Consider the following 18,699-nt stretch of genomic DNA (forward strand, 5'->3'; position numbering starts at 1 on the left):
TCAAGGCTTTGGTAATACTCTCTCGACTAATAACAGAGTAAGAAATCCTGCCTTCCACCTTTCCATAAAAGGAAAATATTCCCTCTAATGTGACATGGCTAACTCAGCCAATCATGCACATGGAAAAGATCCTCAGGGATTTGTCTCTCCAATTTAGGAATCTAAAAGAGACTGCCATTTTTTAAGTTTTCAACGTTTTATTTTGAATCAGAAGATATGGAAATTAACCTATCTCTTTTTATCTTTCTTCAATCAGCTCTGTACCTAGAACATTCTTGTACCCATTCAGGTTTAGTCTCCCTTATCCAACTCTTCTATTTTTCTAGTTTGTATGAAGCAGAGACAATGAGAATAATAGTTCCCTGTTTTCAGTTTTAATAGTAAACTTTCTTTTAATTCATTGGGAGAATGCTAGGTAAGGTTTTTATCAGTGATGGGGAAGAAGACTGACTCTATTATAGTTCACAGGTATTTGCATCCTGACTTAGCAATTACTTCATGCAGCCAAAAAAATCAGGTTATTCAACTGCTCAAAAATTTAGTCTGACTAAACAGGCTTGCATACAAGAGATATTTATATATTTCATATGCTCTTGGCTGTGTAGACCCAATCTTTAACACATAGCTCTTATATAAAGAAATAATAGACATCTAAAAACATTTCATAGTTTTCATGTTTCTTCATTAAGCTTGACCATCTAAATTAATATAGCAATTATTTACTTCTACTTTTACCAAAAGCGTCTTAGAAACTAAAAATGCAAACATGTCTTTGAAATAGTATGTTAATTGCAAAAACAAAGTTCTAATATTATCTATTTCTATTTTATTGAAAAATGGGTGGTTTCCGTGTTTCATTTGTATAATTTATAAATATTACTAAATAAATATTCTTAACACATATGCTTTGAAACAGCTGAGATTTAATGAAATGTAAAGAGTTCAAAATAAAAATTATGTCATATTGGCAGATAATATTGTACCATAATTCCCATTAATATCTACCCCTAAACACTCTGTAAATGCCGCCTATAAGGGCAACTTATATAAGCACAGGGGATAAGCGAGCTTTAGCACCAATTCTAACATTGTGATTTATTTAAAGTCCGTTTTTGTCTGTTAATTTTTATCAAAGCCTAGATGACTTACTTAAGTGTGGAGTGACCTTTGCTGCCAACATGGTGGTTGTGGATAAAGAGAGCACCATGAGTGCCGAGGAAGACTACATGGCAGATGCAAAGACCATTGTGAACGTGCAGACACTTTTCAGGTAAGTGTCTGAATAACATAGCCCTGTCATCTCCTTTGTGCTAAACACGTGTGAAATATTTGACACAACTCTGTGTTTGAGGAGTGAACATGAGATACTTACACTGACTTTATATTCGTTCATTTATTCATTTGATCATAACACAAATACTTATTTAGCACTTTGTATATGACTGGCGTTGCATACAGTTAAATTTTTAATACCAGATTGGTAATTTTTCTTAAAATAAGTAGAACAATATGTCTGTTTTCTCAGATAGTTTAACAATAACAAATTCTGAAGTGTTGTGTGTAATAGCAGTCATGATTTCTGAGATGCTAGCCATGTGCTAACTTTTGTTTTCTGCCTGGAAGTGACCCAAAGGTAAGCATTTCCGGATAGCTAGAACTGAAATACTGCAAGGCTGTAATTAGGTAACTCATCCATTTTAGATGCAAAGTTGTAACCTTATCCTCACTGTTTTCCTGTCTTTCATTAATGAAACTCACCTAGATAAGAATCCCCTTCCTGATTCTCTTTGGGTAAGAGGGAACACTCATGACCAGAGAAAGGTCCATGTTATCAGTAAGGACAAAAATCATCCATATATCCAGACATCTACATCATCTGGAGGAAAATTTAATGTCAGAAAGATTGTTTTTTGCTTTTATGAGTTTGCAGAAGCCTATAGGAAATATGTGACCTACCAGATTATGAAAGTAAATGAAACACCTTCAACATTATCATCATCCATACTTCTCTACTCCACCTTCATACCTTGATGCTGTAGTAAAGCATATTATCAAGGTCAATCATCTCAGTTTATTGTTTGAGTTCAAAATTCAGAAAAAAGAGCCTAGATGTGAGTCCCAGTAAAGTTGCCTATTTTTTGGTATTCTCTTAGGCAAATTATTTTCCTTCTGCAAACCTCAGTGTCTTAACAAGATTATTAAAGATTTAAAAGTATATACTGTCTTAGCACATGCCTGTCAGTTTTTAATTAGTTAATAAATATTAGCTATTAGAATTATTAGCAGTATAATTATCACTTTCATGTGACAGAGAAGAAAAGACATAGAGCTGGAGCCATATAGCAACAAACTTCATTTGACATATCTGTCCTAGAGGCTCCAGCAGACACTTCCTTACTTTGTGACCTTTATAACTTGATTAAAAATCACTTTTCCTCATCTATAAAATGTTGTGGACAATAACTCACTAAAGATCAGAGATCAGGTATATAAAGAATCTGTTACAGCACCTGCAAAATCTACTGTCAATTTTCATGAGAACCTCTTGTTCCAGAAGGAGAAATACACATTCTGCAGTTAGTATAATGTGGTAGTTCACTTAGACTATAGCTAACTAGTTAACTAGTGAGCTGTAGTAAATAGTACATTTAAAGGTAGTACAGGACATGTTTAAAGTATTACAGATGTATATGCAGTTTTTTTCTCTAGAGAACAAAAAAGGAAATTACAGGGTAGAAAATTAATTCAGTTCAGGGATGAGATTTATACCCAGTGAATACATTAAAATCATACTTTTTGATTCCATGCTTGGCAAAAGCTAATTATAGTTTCAAGAGGAGAGGATCCTGGGTTTTTTTTATTAAACATGGTATTAATATTTTAGTTTTCAATCTGTGGTCAGTTTATTTCTATTATGGTGGTTTCTATTGATTTAGCTTTTATTACATATTCTCTTAATGAATTGTTTTGATTATAAGATAATAATAAATCTCCATCTTACTGAGAAATGCAAAGGCTCTAATTAGTAATTTATGACAAACAAACTGACCAAGAGTAATCAAGGACAGATATCGACATGGCAAGTGATTGTGCAGAGGCCACCCTTCTCTGAGTAACTGGCTAAGGAGGTGATCACCACATGTTGAATGAATGAATGGATGAATAAATGAATTAATAACTTTGGATGCTTTAGCTATTAGGATTACCTATCTTAAGCAGTAGGATATTTTTTAATTTAAGCAATTTTATGGTGTATATAGGTATATAGACTGAATAGTTTCAAGCAGAGAAGAACTATTAGATACTCAAATTGCAAAGTAATTACCACTGTTTTTTCTTTTCCTGTGCCCTATATATTACCATTATTTCTCTAGGTATATAACAATAGTTTTCAGGATACAAATTATACGAAACCTTTTTTATGAAGTAACTTATAAGCTGCCAATCTATATGCACTAAACTAAGCTAGTTTTACATTTAAAAAAGTAAGTTAGACATCTGTATGTCCCGATAATATAAAAATATTGCTTATGTAGATAAATGACCAAAATCATGCAGATTTTGGAGTTTTGTTTTATAAGTATAGTCAGTTACCATTCTCTGGGCCACTCTTCTGCATCCCTTGAAGATTTTAATTCCTGATATACTGTGACTCTTGCCAACCCTGATTCAGCCATAATTCTTCATGATTTCAACAGTCCTACCTAGATGATCCTTTCAGTGTCTTACATTAGCCAGCCATTCTCATGGTCATATCCTTGACCTTGAACTGTGAATAGTTTTCTACTCCACATTTTCAGTTTCTAGCATTCAACTTTCAGAGTGCTGCTGCTTATTTTTTATCTAATTTTTTCTAATAATTCCAACTTTTAGCAGTCTTTTGATCAGGCTGGAATCTATCATTTGCTGATCCTATTAGCTTTTCGTTGCCCCCAATCACCTGATGGCTTTTTTCCTCTCCTCACCTAGATTCAATTGCATGATCAATCATCATAATCGCTGCTGTGCTGAAACTAATAGGCTAACAGTGATCTCAACCCTCTCCCATTTCTCTCTTCCTCCTATTCCCAGTTTTCTTTCCTTGTAGGTTCTCTATCCACCACCATGCATGACCTTCCCTAGAGGCAGATGAAAACATTCCAGAGGTAGGGTCCAGTTATCCTTATCAGTAAGCATCAGGCAAATGTAATAGAAATCCAGTCACAGTGGCTAGATACCAAACTGTTCAGGAGTAAAGCTTAGAGCCCAATCCCTAAGGGAACTATATTCTTACACAGTGTTATGCAAAAGTGAATAATCTTTCTAAAATATCTCAGCCAATGCTTATATCTTGATGAACACCATTAATTCCTAAATTTTCAGTGGGTTAATTAGTAAGTCTTATGATGTTGATAGAACTGCAGATAACAGAATTAACATTGTGTGAACTTTCTGATTAAAAACCAAAGTGAGCCACCTTGGCTGCTAAAATAGAATCCTAGCTGAACCTGGAGTTTAAGTTAAACCAACATATGCACCTATCACATTGTTTATTCTGAAGCATTTTTAAAGTAAATTACAGATATCATAAGAGTCATTTCCTTCCCAGAACAAACTAGACAGACCTTTTATTGATCCCTTACTCTGATTTGTTTCTTCTCTCATGGTGAGATATCCTTTATGGGCTCTAAGTAGCCCTTCATAGCAGCAGACTTCCTCTGGAACAGATCTCATGCTAGAGGTTCCAAATTCCCTGGAGAAATAGAGTATCTCCTCTCCTTTAGTCATGAGAGACTCCTTCAGTCCTAAGCAATCGGTTAACCATCTTCCCAGAGACCATTTCTACATATCAAAGACATCAAGTAGATAAGGCCTTCCTCAAATGAAATCCTGTTATACCTTCCTCTCCCATGTGCCTAAGGGCTTTCATAAAGTAAGCCTTCCAGTACAAAGACCTGCTAAAAAGTGAATATCTGGTTTCCAAATTAGAAGAAAAACAGGTCCTCACTTTCAAATTTAAATTTCTCTTGCTAAAGTTTTACCTAACAAGACATTCATTACATTTGGAAAATATTGCATGCTTTCATATGTTTATAAACAAGTACTTCTAAACCAATTTAAACAAGCACATCAAAATGTGCCTTGAATTAAAAACAACTATTTTAAAACGGCTATGTGAGATTCACCTGTCAAAATGTTGTAATCCTAGCACTTTGGGAGGCCAAGGTGGGAGAATCGCTTAAGGCCAGAAGTTCCAGACCAACCTGGGCAAAAGCAAGATCCTGTCTCCACAAAAAAAATAAAAAAATAAAAAATTAGCTAAGTATGGTTATGTATGCCTCTAGTCCCAGCTACTCAGGAGGCTAAGGCAGGACGATCACTCAAACCCAGGACTTTCAGGTTGCAGTGACCTATAATGGTTCCACTGCACTTTAGCTCTGACAACTGAGCAAGACCCTGTCTCAAAAAAAAAAAAAGTACCCTACTTTGGGAATGTTTGGCATGTCACTGACTCTGTCATTTCTATCACTATGCCCACTTTACTGACAAAGAAAGCAACATTGTGAGACATTTTATGGCTCATCCTAGGCCACATAGGAAAAAACTGCAGATTCACGCCTACAACCTAGATGTCAGAAGGAAGATGAGAAAATTTTCTTTAGGAGTTGAGAGCAAAAGTTTCCCTGGAGAGCACACAAAATAATATTTAGTACAGAATGGGTATAAAATTAAATAGGTGTTAAATTTGTATGGCAGAAGTCCAAGAATGATTTGGTTCGGAAGTTCCTTGGGTTGATTTTGTTTTAATATGATGATTCTGTTGTTTTTGCTTTTGTTTTATAAAATTTAGCTGACCAGACTTGTAAGATAATGAGCACTGTCAATGGAGACATTGGAACAAGTTATGGATCTGTCATCTGTTTGGAATAGAGCAATTCCTGCTATAGTTCAATAGCAGGACAGGATGACCTGTATGGTCATATCTGTAACTGTGATTTGTCCGTATATGCTTGGCCCACAGATTTATTGAACAAGTGTTGAGACTACATGCTGTGGCTGCCCTGATGCACAAGGCAGAAATAGCTCCTGGCCTTAGGATGCCAACAGTCTAACAGAGAAGGCATTAAAGACAGCCATTTAAAAATTTAGCTAGAGAATTATAAGTGTGTCAATTACTGAAAAAAAGTAGAATTTTACGTAGATCCAGATAACAAGAATATTTGATCTAGTCCCATGTGTTGGGGAATGCCTGAACTGGAATCCTTTACAGGAAAGGTGAATAAAAGCTACATGGATGAGGAGGTGGATGGAGCGCTCCAGATGGGGGCAGCTTGCACAAAGGTTTGAGGTCCTGAAATCGAGGCATAATGAGGACTTGCAGCAGAGCTAGGGGACGACAGGTGTGAGGAGGTCTGAAATGGAACTCAGAACCAGATTACTCATGGTTTTATAGTTTGTTCCTAAGTTTGTCTTTATTTTAAGAATAACAAGAAATCATTGAAGAATAGAGAAGTTTTAAAAGATAACTTTAGGTACAATGCAGAGATTTGATTTGGGAAAAGAAAGAGTAAGTGAGAGCAGACCAGTTAAGAGACTCGTGCATTGCCAGGACTAAAGGATAAGGTGTTTTTGCTTGTCTGTGTTTTTTTGGTTTCTTTTTATGGAAGGAGTATTCTCTTTAGATTGGCACAAGTAGTCATAGTCTTACTGAGGATATGACATGCACATGCATGTGGAAAATGACATAATTCAAAATAATATAGCCATAAACGTAAGTATATAATTGAAAACAGATACTCAGCATGTATAAATACACGAGTGATTCCTTTAAATAACACTTTTAATGTTTAGATTGGCTATTGTTTACATGAATAAAATTTTTAAATACTTGATGTTTATCATACTATCATTTATTACTAACTCAGACATCCTAAAGTGTTTTAAAATTATTTGTGAAGATTAAAATATATTTGCATTTGTTTTGGTATTGATAGTCAATTGTAGTCTAAAACTAGTGTTTCATGTATCTCGGTGTGTCTGTGTACCTATATGTTAATGTGTACTCCCTGTTATTCAAACACATCATTTCCAGCCACCAGGGCAGATCAAAATTTATCCTGTAATACACTGGCTCAGTTAATAATATTTCAACTAAAGTATTATAAGCATCTTCCAGATTTAGATGCTCTTATCTTTGTTTTTCCATTAACATACAAATTACAGCTAGTTTCAAAGTTCTCCCAGTAGCCTGTGAAGTAGAGTATGTGGTTTGTTTTTCATCTTTATATTGGTTACCATAACTGGGCATGTCAGAAATATTTATTGAATAAATTAATACAGGCAGAGAACTCTTCCATAGATATTTTATGCATTTCCACAGTTAACTTACATCACTGAGTCAGAACATAAAGTAATTGTAGAAAAGTTTTAAATAGAAAAAGTTATTATATTTTTAATTACAATATTGCTCTACTGTGACCCTAATACTTAGGAAAAGGAGACATGTCATTTTATTTCCAAAATGTTCTACATTCAACGTGTATTTAGTTCATATTAAGGTACAGAAAGAGATTTATAGTATTAGTATTTCAAAGATACATAATTAAATCTATTTGACAACCAAATTTGTAAATGTAAAATATTATAATTAAATACAAACAATACTCTATAAAGGGCACTACAACACAATATTTCCATATGTAAGTATTACTTGGCTCTAAATTTTCGTTAGGTGGCAGGCTTAACTAATGCATTAAGTTTCTCAGTTTAAAATAATATAAATGGTATAGGTTCATATATATAGATCAGAAATGGGTGTCACATCACATAAATTTTGTGGTCCTATCTAATTTCAACTTTAGAAGTCACTCAAATGCAATGACTGGGACACTCAATCAAATTTTCATTCACTCTTAGGAAGACCCCCAAATATATTTACTGCATATATATGTATATTTCTATTTGATATAATGTGTTAGAGAAGTATTATAAACAAAATAATCCAAGTAATCAGAAATTTATTCAAAGTGACATAATGGTATATATGAAAGATAAAAGCCATTATTTTTCAGGGAAAATAAAAATATTTCAAAAGTTTAAGTAATTTTTTATTAGTTTGTAGTTATATTTTCTTGATAAATATCTTCTCTGGCCTTATTTCTCAACACAGTCCTAGATGTCTCACAAGGTATCCATTCACTACTTAATGCAACTTAATCCAGAAGCATTCAGTTAGCCACAATTTATCACCCCTTATAATTTTTGAATTTTTATTGTTTCATCTACTAAATCATAGAGTATTTAAAGGCAGGAATTTTACTTTACACATCTTTGTATCTTCTGGAGATCAAAGCTCTCTAATAGTAAGTACTCAGTAATTATTTGTTAAATTAGATATTAAATATTGCCATTAGTAAATACAAATTATGAAGACTACATGAGTTAATACTTGGATAACTCTTAGAAGAGCATTTTATAAATTTTAGATGCTATCATTTTATGGACATTTTTTCACCCTTCCAAAGAAGAAAAAAGACAGAGAGGAACCTTAGGTCAGTCAATTTTTCTATTTAAAAGTTTAGAGCATGAATATGGGATTTGCTGTCTAATTAAGGCTGTAGGGCTTTGTGTTCATTGATTCATTTTGGTATTATTATTTATTAATGTTAGTTTCTATGTCAAAGATTATTGAATATTGTCTGTGACAACCCATATTATGGTGAATATCTTTAATGACATTGTTATTTTAAAATATTTCTTAAATACTTTTTAAACTTTCAGATGTTATAAGATTTTGCAGTTAGTGGCATTTCTTAGGCCTACCAGATGGAGTTTCCTGGCTCAATAATAAATTGACCTTTTTTTCCATCAGGCTACTTTTCTAATTTTTTGAGTGTCTGAAAAAAAAAGAATTTTAATTTATTGAATTTAATATGATTGGTGACTTTTGAGTGAGAAGAATAGAGTTGCTTAAGGAAAGTCATGTGGGATTATATAGATAATACAATCTTTCTTCATAAACTAATTAATTTCAGCACCTTCTTCATCCAGATATCAGATACCTACTAAATAAACCACATATCTCAAGTGCACAAATAAGAATTGAGAAATTATGTATTTTAACAAAGATTTATTAATTAAAGGAATGTAAGGTGTGGTACTAGTCACTGAAAGGAAATCTTTGCATTTCTAGATGCTCGATGGAGCAAGTTGTAGCATAAAAAGTGTTATAAATCTGATACCAGGGAGTGAAAGTGGAGAGAATGATTCTGACATTAAAACTTCTAAAAAATTCCATCTTAATTGAATTTGAGAGCAACTTTAAATAATACTTGGGATTTCAAAATGTAGAGATTAAGGAGAAAAGTCTACAGGCAAGAAATTGCACATCAGACAGAAATAGTAACACGAGAAAAGGAAAAAAGTAATATCACCACAACTAAGAAACAGTACCTACTGCATGTCAAACACCATGCTAAGTGTTTCACAAACCATATCTTTAAACTTCGAGGTACCCCTCCTTTTCAGAATCTGAGATGTAGAATTTCCTTTAACCATTCCAAAGTCACGGAACTACTGAAAACAGTGATTAATTGCACAAATGAAATTATAATATTTTTAACATTAAAAACCAGCAAAAGAAATTATATTCTGACTATTGTTTCACTGATATTATTTTAATCATAATTATAATTTACCTAAATCAAAAAATACAATAATAATTGTTCTCAAAATGGAGATTAAGCCGTATAATACTGGCTGTATTTCTTCCTATTATAAACTGAGGATATCACAAAATAACCAATGACATCATAGTTCTCAAAGTCCTTGACTAGGTAAGGCCCAAATACTAGTCCATTTAGGTGGCCAAGACGGCATGTAAGTTTCAAAGATAACTGTGAATGAAACTGTGCTTAAGAATGTGTTAGTGGATTGGTGACTGAACTGGAATGGTGACTGAAGCCCACTGGGAACAGACATGAGAGGCAGGTGATCAGGGAAGCCTTGGCCACAGGTTGGGGAACAGTGCCTGCTGGCTGCTGATCTGGTTGGCATGCCCACTCCTCCTGGACGGAAGGAGTAGTCCCGGCGCATCACCAGTCTGCATTTGGGAGTGAGGCCTCAGGAAAGGAAAAAAATCGTCTGTAGCTCGGGGGTTAATGGACAGGGCTCCCATCCTGAAAGAAGCACATTCATTTATACGTGCCACATCTAGCGCTGAAGCACATGGAAGCACCAACACCCTCACTGCTGGAATGAGGGTAAGATGAGAGCCACAAAGTTAATTTGGTTTTCAACCAAAAACAAGCTGTTTATATTCTGTGTATTTTCAGTCAGATCTAGTCCTTGAGTTCAAGGGATGGGTCCAAACTAGTGATGGGAATTGTAAGTGGCTAAAACTTAGTTTAAAGACATACCACACAGGAAACAAAGCTAAGTATCAGAGGAAGTAGCTGCTACCGAGCATCCCAAAAATTTGAACCAGGAAAGCTACCAGTGATGCATAGATATTAGGTAAGAATCATATCATCAACAACAGCAAAAATAAAAAGACATTTATTGTGGTATTATTTTGCCCCTCTTCTCTAGGGAAAAAAAATATTGTGTGAGCCTATGTATATGTGCATGTTTGTGTATGTATTTTGGGGGTGGGGGGGTCAAATGGGAAGAAAGCTGGTGAAAAGCCATGAGATGTGAAAATTCTCAGTATACTTTGGACCAACACTATCAACGCTTTAGCCTTGACCTGAATTCGTTACCATGAAGTTTTATATAAATTATTTCCTCTTCTAAGGAGTTTGTTGTAGCAAAATTTGACATTTAAAAATTGCTTACTATGAAAATAGGGAGCCATAGAACATCAGAGAGCTCACATAATGGACAGGAAACTCATCAAGTAAAATTTTTGCCAATCAGCATATTTATCGCAAATTTCTATTTCATTATCATCCACAGAGTAACCTTATAACTCCATAAATCAGCTCTCTTGAGTTTCTCTTTTATGCTGTTTCATAATTATAGAGAGAAAATGTCTAATAAAAGCCAAATTACTGGATTTATTTTTCTTATTGTGCTAAAATGTTGGCTAAAATATTCTTTGGAAAATAGTGTTTCATTTTTTTTTGCGTTGTACAGAACATTTTATGTGGCACTGCCTGCTGCTGTAATTGGATGTAGTTTTATGCCTAAGGCTAGGAATCACTCACTCATAAAGATGTTGTTATAAAAAATACCATATTGGATTGTTAGTGTAATGCAAATGTTTTTTTTGAAATGTAGGTTGTTTTCCAGTCTCAGTATTATCACAGAGCTTACTCATCCAGCCAACATGAGATTCATGCAATTCAGAGCCAAAGACTGTTATTCTCTTGCTCTTTCAAAACTCGAAAAGGTAAGACTTCACATTATTAATTTTGACTTAACCATTTTGATTCAAAGACTAACCATGGAAATATATTATTTTTACTATCTTATGATGTAGTAAAAATAAAAATGCTGTTTTGTATTCATATTTGGGAAATAAAATCCTAATTTATAATTTTGTTTAAAAAATGTGAGTTGATGTATTTGAACCATTTTTATCACTAGTAAATATGCTGCAGATATTCTGTTCTATCATTATTAATCATAAATTTAAAATATAATATAGGAAATAAATACAACAGAAATGTATACACTAACTTACAATGTCGGTTATATTGTTCTATTAGAAGTCATTTGCTATGTCATGAAATCCATATTTACAAAGAGCTTTTTGCAGTTTCCAAAAATCCCTAAGGTCTTAGAAAAGCTGTAGGCTTTGTTGAAAGCTGACTTCCCAAATGTCACAACCTGAGACAAAACCAAGTTTATTGCTTCCCTAGGTAAGGGTGATGCCTTCTCAAGAGAGTTTTGACAATGCTTGGGGGAAAGAGAGGGATGGACGGAAAACAGATTGAAATTTACTAAGAATAGGAAATTTGATTTAATGAGGGTGTTTCCAAGCGGGCATTTGATTAGGATTAGGAAGAGGTCAGAATAATGCCAGTGGAGACAGTGAAATTGCAAAGTCATGTTATATAAACAGAAAGATTTAGTTTCTATTCTCAGTGTCCATGCTGAGTGTGGGGGTAGATGATTTTTGTATTCACCTTTAACTTAATACTAAATAGCAGTATACTGGGGGAACTGGATGTTAAAGGGAAAAAAGAGTGATTCAATCTTATACATGTAAAAATGTCTTAAATCTCTGCTGTCTTCGTTGTTTATAAAAAGGTAGAGAAAATGATGCCTTAGATACTTTTGATTAGTTCTTTGTTTTACTTAACAGTTTAATTGATTACACATTATGTCAGACGCTGCCCTAATTGCTGGGAGACGTATTGAGTAAGGTTGTTTGTGCACTTTTGTTTGTGGATTTCTATCCCCAAAGCTGGTTCACATACATTATGACAGTAGACCCTTCCCCAGTCTTCTATGGGCATAGGGAAATTATTGTTTTGCCTGCTTCCAGATGTGGAAACTGAGTTTGAGACAAGTTAAATAGATGACTTTTTCAAGATTATATATTATAGATATCAAGTCAATTCAGTAAAGGAAATTTAAAGCAGGATAGAAAATTTCCATTATGCCACATCACTTTAACAACAAAGAAAGGGTGGCAAGCAGGACTAAATTGGCACACCACCTACAGCAAACTGCAGTGACTAGAGATCCAGCTGGAGCCAGTGCTGGCGCAGTGTCCTATGGCCTCCTTCACGACAGGTGAGGTAGAGTTGCCTCGGGATGAAGCAGCCAGGCTCTGGAGTCAGATCGGTTCAATTCTCCACTATTCTTGAGGAATGGAACCTGGATAAATTATTTACACATCTGTACCCTTGGGATCCTCATCTGGGAAATAGTGATAGGAGCTAAATAATAGGGTCATTATAAAGATTCCACCACATAATCTATGCAAAGCACTTAGCCCAGCATTTGACATATAATTAGTACTCAAATAAATCATACTAAAAGCATAATTATAAATTTTACATGTGTTGATGTAGTCACGGATAAACATGTCATTCTGTGTGTTCAGTTTCACACCAAGGCAGTTGTTGCAGCAAGGTCACAATTGTGGAAGATATTTTCAGTAGTTGTGAGTGTGCGTGTCTACATGGTTGTATATTTATTTGAGTATTTGAAAAAGAAAAACAAGGGGGTAGAGGGGGCATGGGCAATGTATGTAACCTTAACATTTGTACCCCCATAATATGCTGAAATAAAAATAAAAAAAGAAAGAAAAGAAAAACAATGAGTCATACTTGTCAGTCAATTACATATATCTCTTTATCCAAATGAAAAAAATAAAACTTTTCATATCTTTGCAGCAAACCAGAAGGTATAATTTAAAGCCAGGCACCAATGCTAAACTCCCAAAGAGACAGAGACACACGTTGCCATCCTCCTTAATGTTCACATTTCAAAAAGATAGCTCCAAGGCCCGCAAGAAAGACATTCCTGGAAGGAAAAACTGGCTACAGGTGTATTTAGGTTTTCAAAGAGTTGCATCCTTCTCGAAGTGACAGAAAGGATTTAGAATTACAGGTTTGCTAAGGGAAATGCTCTAGGGAAAAGGAAAGAGGGTGGGGACTTTTTTTTCTCTTTATCATCAGGGAAATTCTATTTTTCTTTTAATTTGTATTTGCCCTACATCTTCTTGATTTTCCTAAGAAGAAAAAATGAACTCAATACATTTCCAAGTTATTCAGGAAGAGGGAACTCCATACGTTTCCAAGTTAGGAATAGAGAGGCTGGAGGAGGTGGAATTGAAATCAATGGTTTGGATGTTATAAAGGCATGGAAAATTCTTTTTGATCCACTTATTACCATTTTAGCCATTAAAATTAGGATTTTATCACACAGAAACTTCTTAAGCTTCTGTACTTATGGATTAAATTGTGTATTCCCTCCCACCACCCCCAAAAAAGGTATGTTGGAGTCCTAACCCACAGCACCTCAGCATGTGTTCTTATTTGAAAATGAGATCTTTACAGAGGATCAGCTTCAAAGGAGAGCATTAGGGTGGACCTTAACTCAGAGTTCACTGACATCTTTATAAAAAAGGTAAATTCAGACATACAGACAGGCACACATAAAGGGAAGGCAATGTGAACAGAAACCAAGAAGACAGTCATCTACTACAAGACAATACATTTCTGTTGTTTAAATCACCCAGTTGATAGAACTTTGTTATTACAGCTCTATCAAACTAATAATGTGCCATCAATGATATGGCAACTATTCATTTCCAACCAGGGTTTTTTTTTTTAAATCACTGATATTTACTGGTACAGCTAACATACTGTTTAATTATTTTTCTATGTTTGTATTCTAAGTACAAGGAGATATTTTAGGAGTAGGAAATTGATCTTTATTTCTAATATTTAAATAAATTTTCAATAACATTGTCAACAGTTACTTTGGCTGAGAAATATGTGGACTTTTATTCTTCTAAACATAATTACCATTATCATTTTACTCTAAGTAGATGCAACTACACCTTCCTGGGTGAGACCTTCATCTTTAGAAACACAATTAAGATTTTAAATTAGGCACAAACACCAGCTTGGCTGCTTACATACTTTTTTTTTTTTGCTACTTAGTGGTCCTCATTCAAACTTACGAAGTTATAGGATTTTTAAGGTATATTCCTAGAAGACTGTGTTGGCCCCTGTTGCTTTAGTTATGTGATAATTAAGCTTTGATGTTTTCTTTGTAGACATTGCATTCTAATAAATATTAATATATTGTCCCCATGGGGATCAGAAGTTAATACTCTGTAAAGATTCTCTGGAAGTAGCCACTCACCGCAGAATATCCACTGTCCTGGAGAGAAAATTTCTCACCCATTGCAGGGTTCATGCTGAGATCTCCATGACAAAAGACAGACTAACCAGAGAAAAGCATAACAGATTTATTTTATATAAGTTTTACATGATACAGGAGTCTTTAGAAATGAAGACTCAAAGAAATAGGGAAATCTGAATATTTTTATGCTTATGTTTGATGAAGAGTGGACAGTTGTGCAGAAGTATGATTTGACAAAGGGGGTATGGCCTAATGGTAATAAAGGGGGAACTTAGCAAGGTCTGTCTTTTTCATATTTTTCTTGGTGTCTCTGTGTCTTCAGTGATAAGGACATTCTTTTCCTTTGGGTATAGGGAGAACCCCTCTGGAATGGAGTTTTAGGACCTATTTTCAGGGAAAGGTCAGCTAGGTTTTTATGGACTGCTTCAGGGAAGAAGGAGTGAGAAAGGATCATATAGAACTTCCTGCTTCTGCTGTTTTCACACATGCCAAGGTGACATACATTGTAGCATGTCCTGAATCCCATTACCACAATAATATCTTCCATTAAGAAAAGAACTGAAAACATAGAAGGATCATTGGTTCATAACAATGATGTGAACAATGCTTGTGAGGATGCCCCACTGTTCTTGTTGAGGAATAAATTTCTTGATTATACCTTAATTATTTTTTATAGTTGCCATCTTGAGGAATTCCTTTGTCCATTGTTTATGTTCCTTCTGTCTCTGAACTCAAGCTTTAAGTTCTTCTAAATATAAGATCATGTCATCTGCAAACACAAGTAATTTGACTTTCTTTCCAATTTGGATTCCCTTTCTTTCTCTTGCCAAATTGCTCTGGCCAGGACTTCCAATATTATGTTGATTAAAAAGTGATGAAAGAGAGCATCCTTGTCTTGTTCCAGATCTTACTGAAAAGGCTTTCAATGTTTCCTCATTCAATATGATATTAGCTGTGGGTTTATTATATATGGCTTTTTATCATGTTGAGGTGTGTTCTTCGTATACCCACTTTTTTGAGGATTTTTATGATCAAGGGATATTGACTTTTACTGACTGCTTTTTCAGCATCTATTGAAATTACCATATATGGCTTTGTCTTTGATTCCGTTGAGGTGATATATTGCGTTCATTGATTCACACATGTTGAACTATCCTTGCATTCCTAAGATGAATCCCACTTGATAGTGGTGAATGATCTTCTTGATGCGTTGTTAAATTTGTTTTGTTAGTAATTTGTTGAGGATTTTTGCTTCTGTGTTTATCGGAGATATTTTTCTGTAGTTTTTTGTTGTTGTTTTTGTATCTAGATCTGATTTTGGTAACAGGCTAATGCTGGAGTTGTCAAAAGAGTTTGGAAATATTCCTTCTGCTTCAATTTTTTGAAATATTTGGTATTAGTTCTTTAAATGTTTGGTAGAATTCAGCAATGAATCCAGCAGGTCTTGGGCTTTTCTTTGATGGGAGGCTTTTTATTATTGGTTTGATTTCATTACTCACTGTTGGTCTGTTCAAGTTTTCTATTTCTTCTTGATTCTATCTTGGTAGGCTGTATGTGTCCAGAAATTTATCCTTTTCTTCTAGGTTTTACAATTTGTTGGCATGTTGTTGTTCATAATAGTCTAATGATTCTTCATATTTCTGTGGTATGAATTGTAATGTTTCCTTTTTCATCTCTGATTCTATTTATTTGGGTCTGCTTTCTTTCATTTTTAGTTAGTCTAGCTTAAGATTTGTCACTTGTTGTTTATCTTTTCAAAAAATTGAATTTTCATTTTGTGTGTTTTTTAGTCTCAATTTTATTTATTTATGCTCTGATCTTTATTATTTCTTTCCCTCTACAAATTTGGGGTTTGGTTTTTCTTGCTTTTTTAGTTCCTTAAAGTGCATCTTTAGGTTGTTTGGAGTCTATTTTTTTGATGTAATCATTTATTGCTGTAAACTTCCTTCTTAGTACTACTTTTTATGTATACATAGGTTCTAGTATGATATGTTCCCATTTTTGTTTGTTTAAAGACATTTTTTAATTTCCTTAATTTCTTCATTTTCCCATTGGTCATTCAGAAGCATGTTTTTAAATTGCTATGTATTTGTGCAGTTTCCAAAATTCTTCTTGATATCTACTTTTTAATCCATTGCAGTCAGAAAAGATACTTGATATTATCTCTACTTTTTTGAATTCATTGAGAGTTATCTTGTGGTCTGTCCTTGATAATGTCCCATATACTATCACAAAGAATATATATTCTGCAGAAGTTTGATGAAGTGTTCTATAAATGTCTGTTAGGTCCCTTTGGTCTAGAATATAGTTTAACTACTTTCTTTGCAAATTTTCTGCCAGAATAATCTGTTCCTTGCCAAAGTAGGGTGTTGAAATCCCCGACTATTATTGTATTGCAGTCTGTCTCGCTCTTTAGATCTAATGATATTTGCTTTATGAATCTGGGTGGGTATTCTAGTGTAGGGTGAACATATATTTGCTATTGTTATATCTTATTGCTGAATTGATCCCTTTATCATTTTATAATGACCTTTTTTCGCAGATTTTGAGGTAAAGTCTATTTTATCTAAGTATAGCTACTCCTACTTTTTTAAAAATTTTCATTAGCATGGAATATTTCTTTCCATCCCCTCGCTTGCAGTCAACAAGTGTTTTGTAGGCAGTAAATAGGTGGCTTTTGTTTTTAAATCCATTTAGCCACTCTACTCCTTTTAACTGGAGGACTTAGTCCAATTACATTCAATGTTATTGATAGGTAAGGCCTTATAACTGCCATTCTGTTACTTGTTTTCCACTTGTGTATAGCTCCTCTCTTCCTTTCTTACTGTCTTCCTTTGTGATTAAGTCATTTTTTTTTTCTGGTAGTATGTTTTAATTTGTTGCTGTTTATTTTTATTGTATCTATTATAGATTTTTGCGTTGTAAGTACTATGAGGCTTACAAATACATTTCATAGTATTTAAAAACTATTAAATACTCTAAAACTATTTAAATACTATATATTAAAACTATTTAAATACTATTAATATAAAACTATTTAAAACTGTTATTAACTTAACTTTATCACAAAAAAGAAAATAAACAAAAATACCTGCACACATTAATTCTCTTCTTTCCTCACACTTTGAATATTTGATGTCATAATTTACATTTTTTGTATTGCCTATCTCTTAACAACTTGTTGCATTTATTATTTTTAATTGTTGCCTTTTAGTCATTCTATTAAAGATGTAAGTGGTTTGAACACCACAATTGCAATATTTGTATAATGATCAGCTTTTTCTTTTTTGTGTGTGTGGTCTGAGAATGTCTTTAAGTCTTCTGCATTTCTGAATGAAAGCTTTACTGGGTACAGTATCCTTGCTTAACACTTTGTTTCTCTCAGCACTCTGAATATGTCATCCCAGTCCCTCCTGATCTGTAAGATTTCTACTGAGAAGTCTGCTGCCAAGCTATTGGATCTCACTTATATATTATTTGCTTCTTTTGTCTCACTGCTTTCAGGATCCTCTCTTTGTCTTTGATGTTTATGAGTTTGATTATTTGATTATATCTGAGGGTATTGGGGTTGAATCTTATTGGTGACCTTTGACCTTTATGTACTTGGATATTTATACCTTTCTCCTGAGCTGAAAAGTTTTTGCTGTTATTTCTTTGAATAAGCTTTCTACTTTCTTTGACTTTCTCAATTCCCTCTTTAACTTCAACAGTCTGAATATTTGCTATTTTTATGTTGTCATATAGATCTCATAAGATTTGTTCATTCATTTTCATTCTTTTTTCTTTTTACTCTTCTGATTTTGTCTTTTCAAATACTTTTAGTACTCACTGATTCTTTCTTCTGCTTGGTCAGTTCTGCTGTTGATGCTCTCTATTACATTTTTCATTTAA

At 33.8% G+C, this 18,699-nt stretch overlaps 1 protein-coding gene across 6 annotated transcripts in view; it reads left to right on the top strand.

Annotated features, from left to right (window-relative positions):
• KCNT2 (potassium sodium-activated channel subfamily T member 2) overlaps positions 1 to 18,699 on the top strand; it is a 323,447-nt gene that overhangs the window by 253,859 nt on the left and 50,889 nt on the right. For all 6 annotated transcript variants that reach the window (XM_075996993.1, XM_012743486.3, XM_012743496.3 and 3 more), the window contains 2 exons: positions 1,136 to 1,270; positions 11,260 to 11,371. In XM_075996993.1, coding sequence (XP_075853108.1) covers positions 1,136 to 1,270; positions 11,260 to 11,371 — 247 coding nt within the window. The remainder of the gene's footprint in view (positions 1 to 1,135; positions 1,271 to 11,259; positions 11,372 to 18,699) is intronic.

Source organism: Microcebus murinus, chromosome 23, assembly GCF_040939455.1.
Source record: "Microcebus murinus isolate Inina chromosome 23, M.murinus_Inina_mat1.0, whole genome shotgun sequence".
Lineage (NCBI taxonomy): Eukaryota > Metazoa > Chordata > Mammalia > Primates > Cheirogaleidae > Microcebus > Microcebus murinus.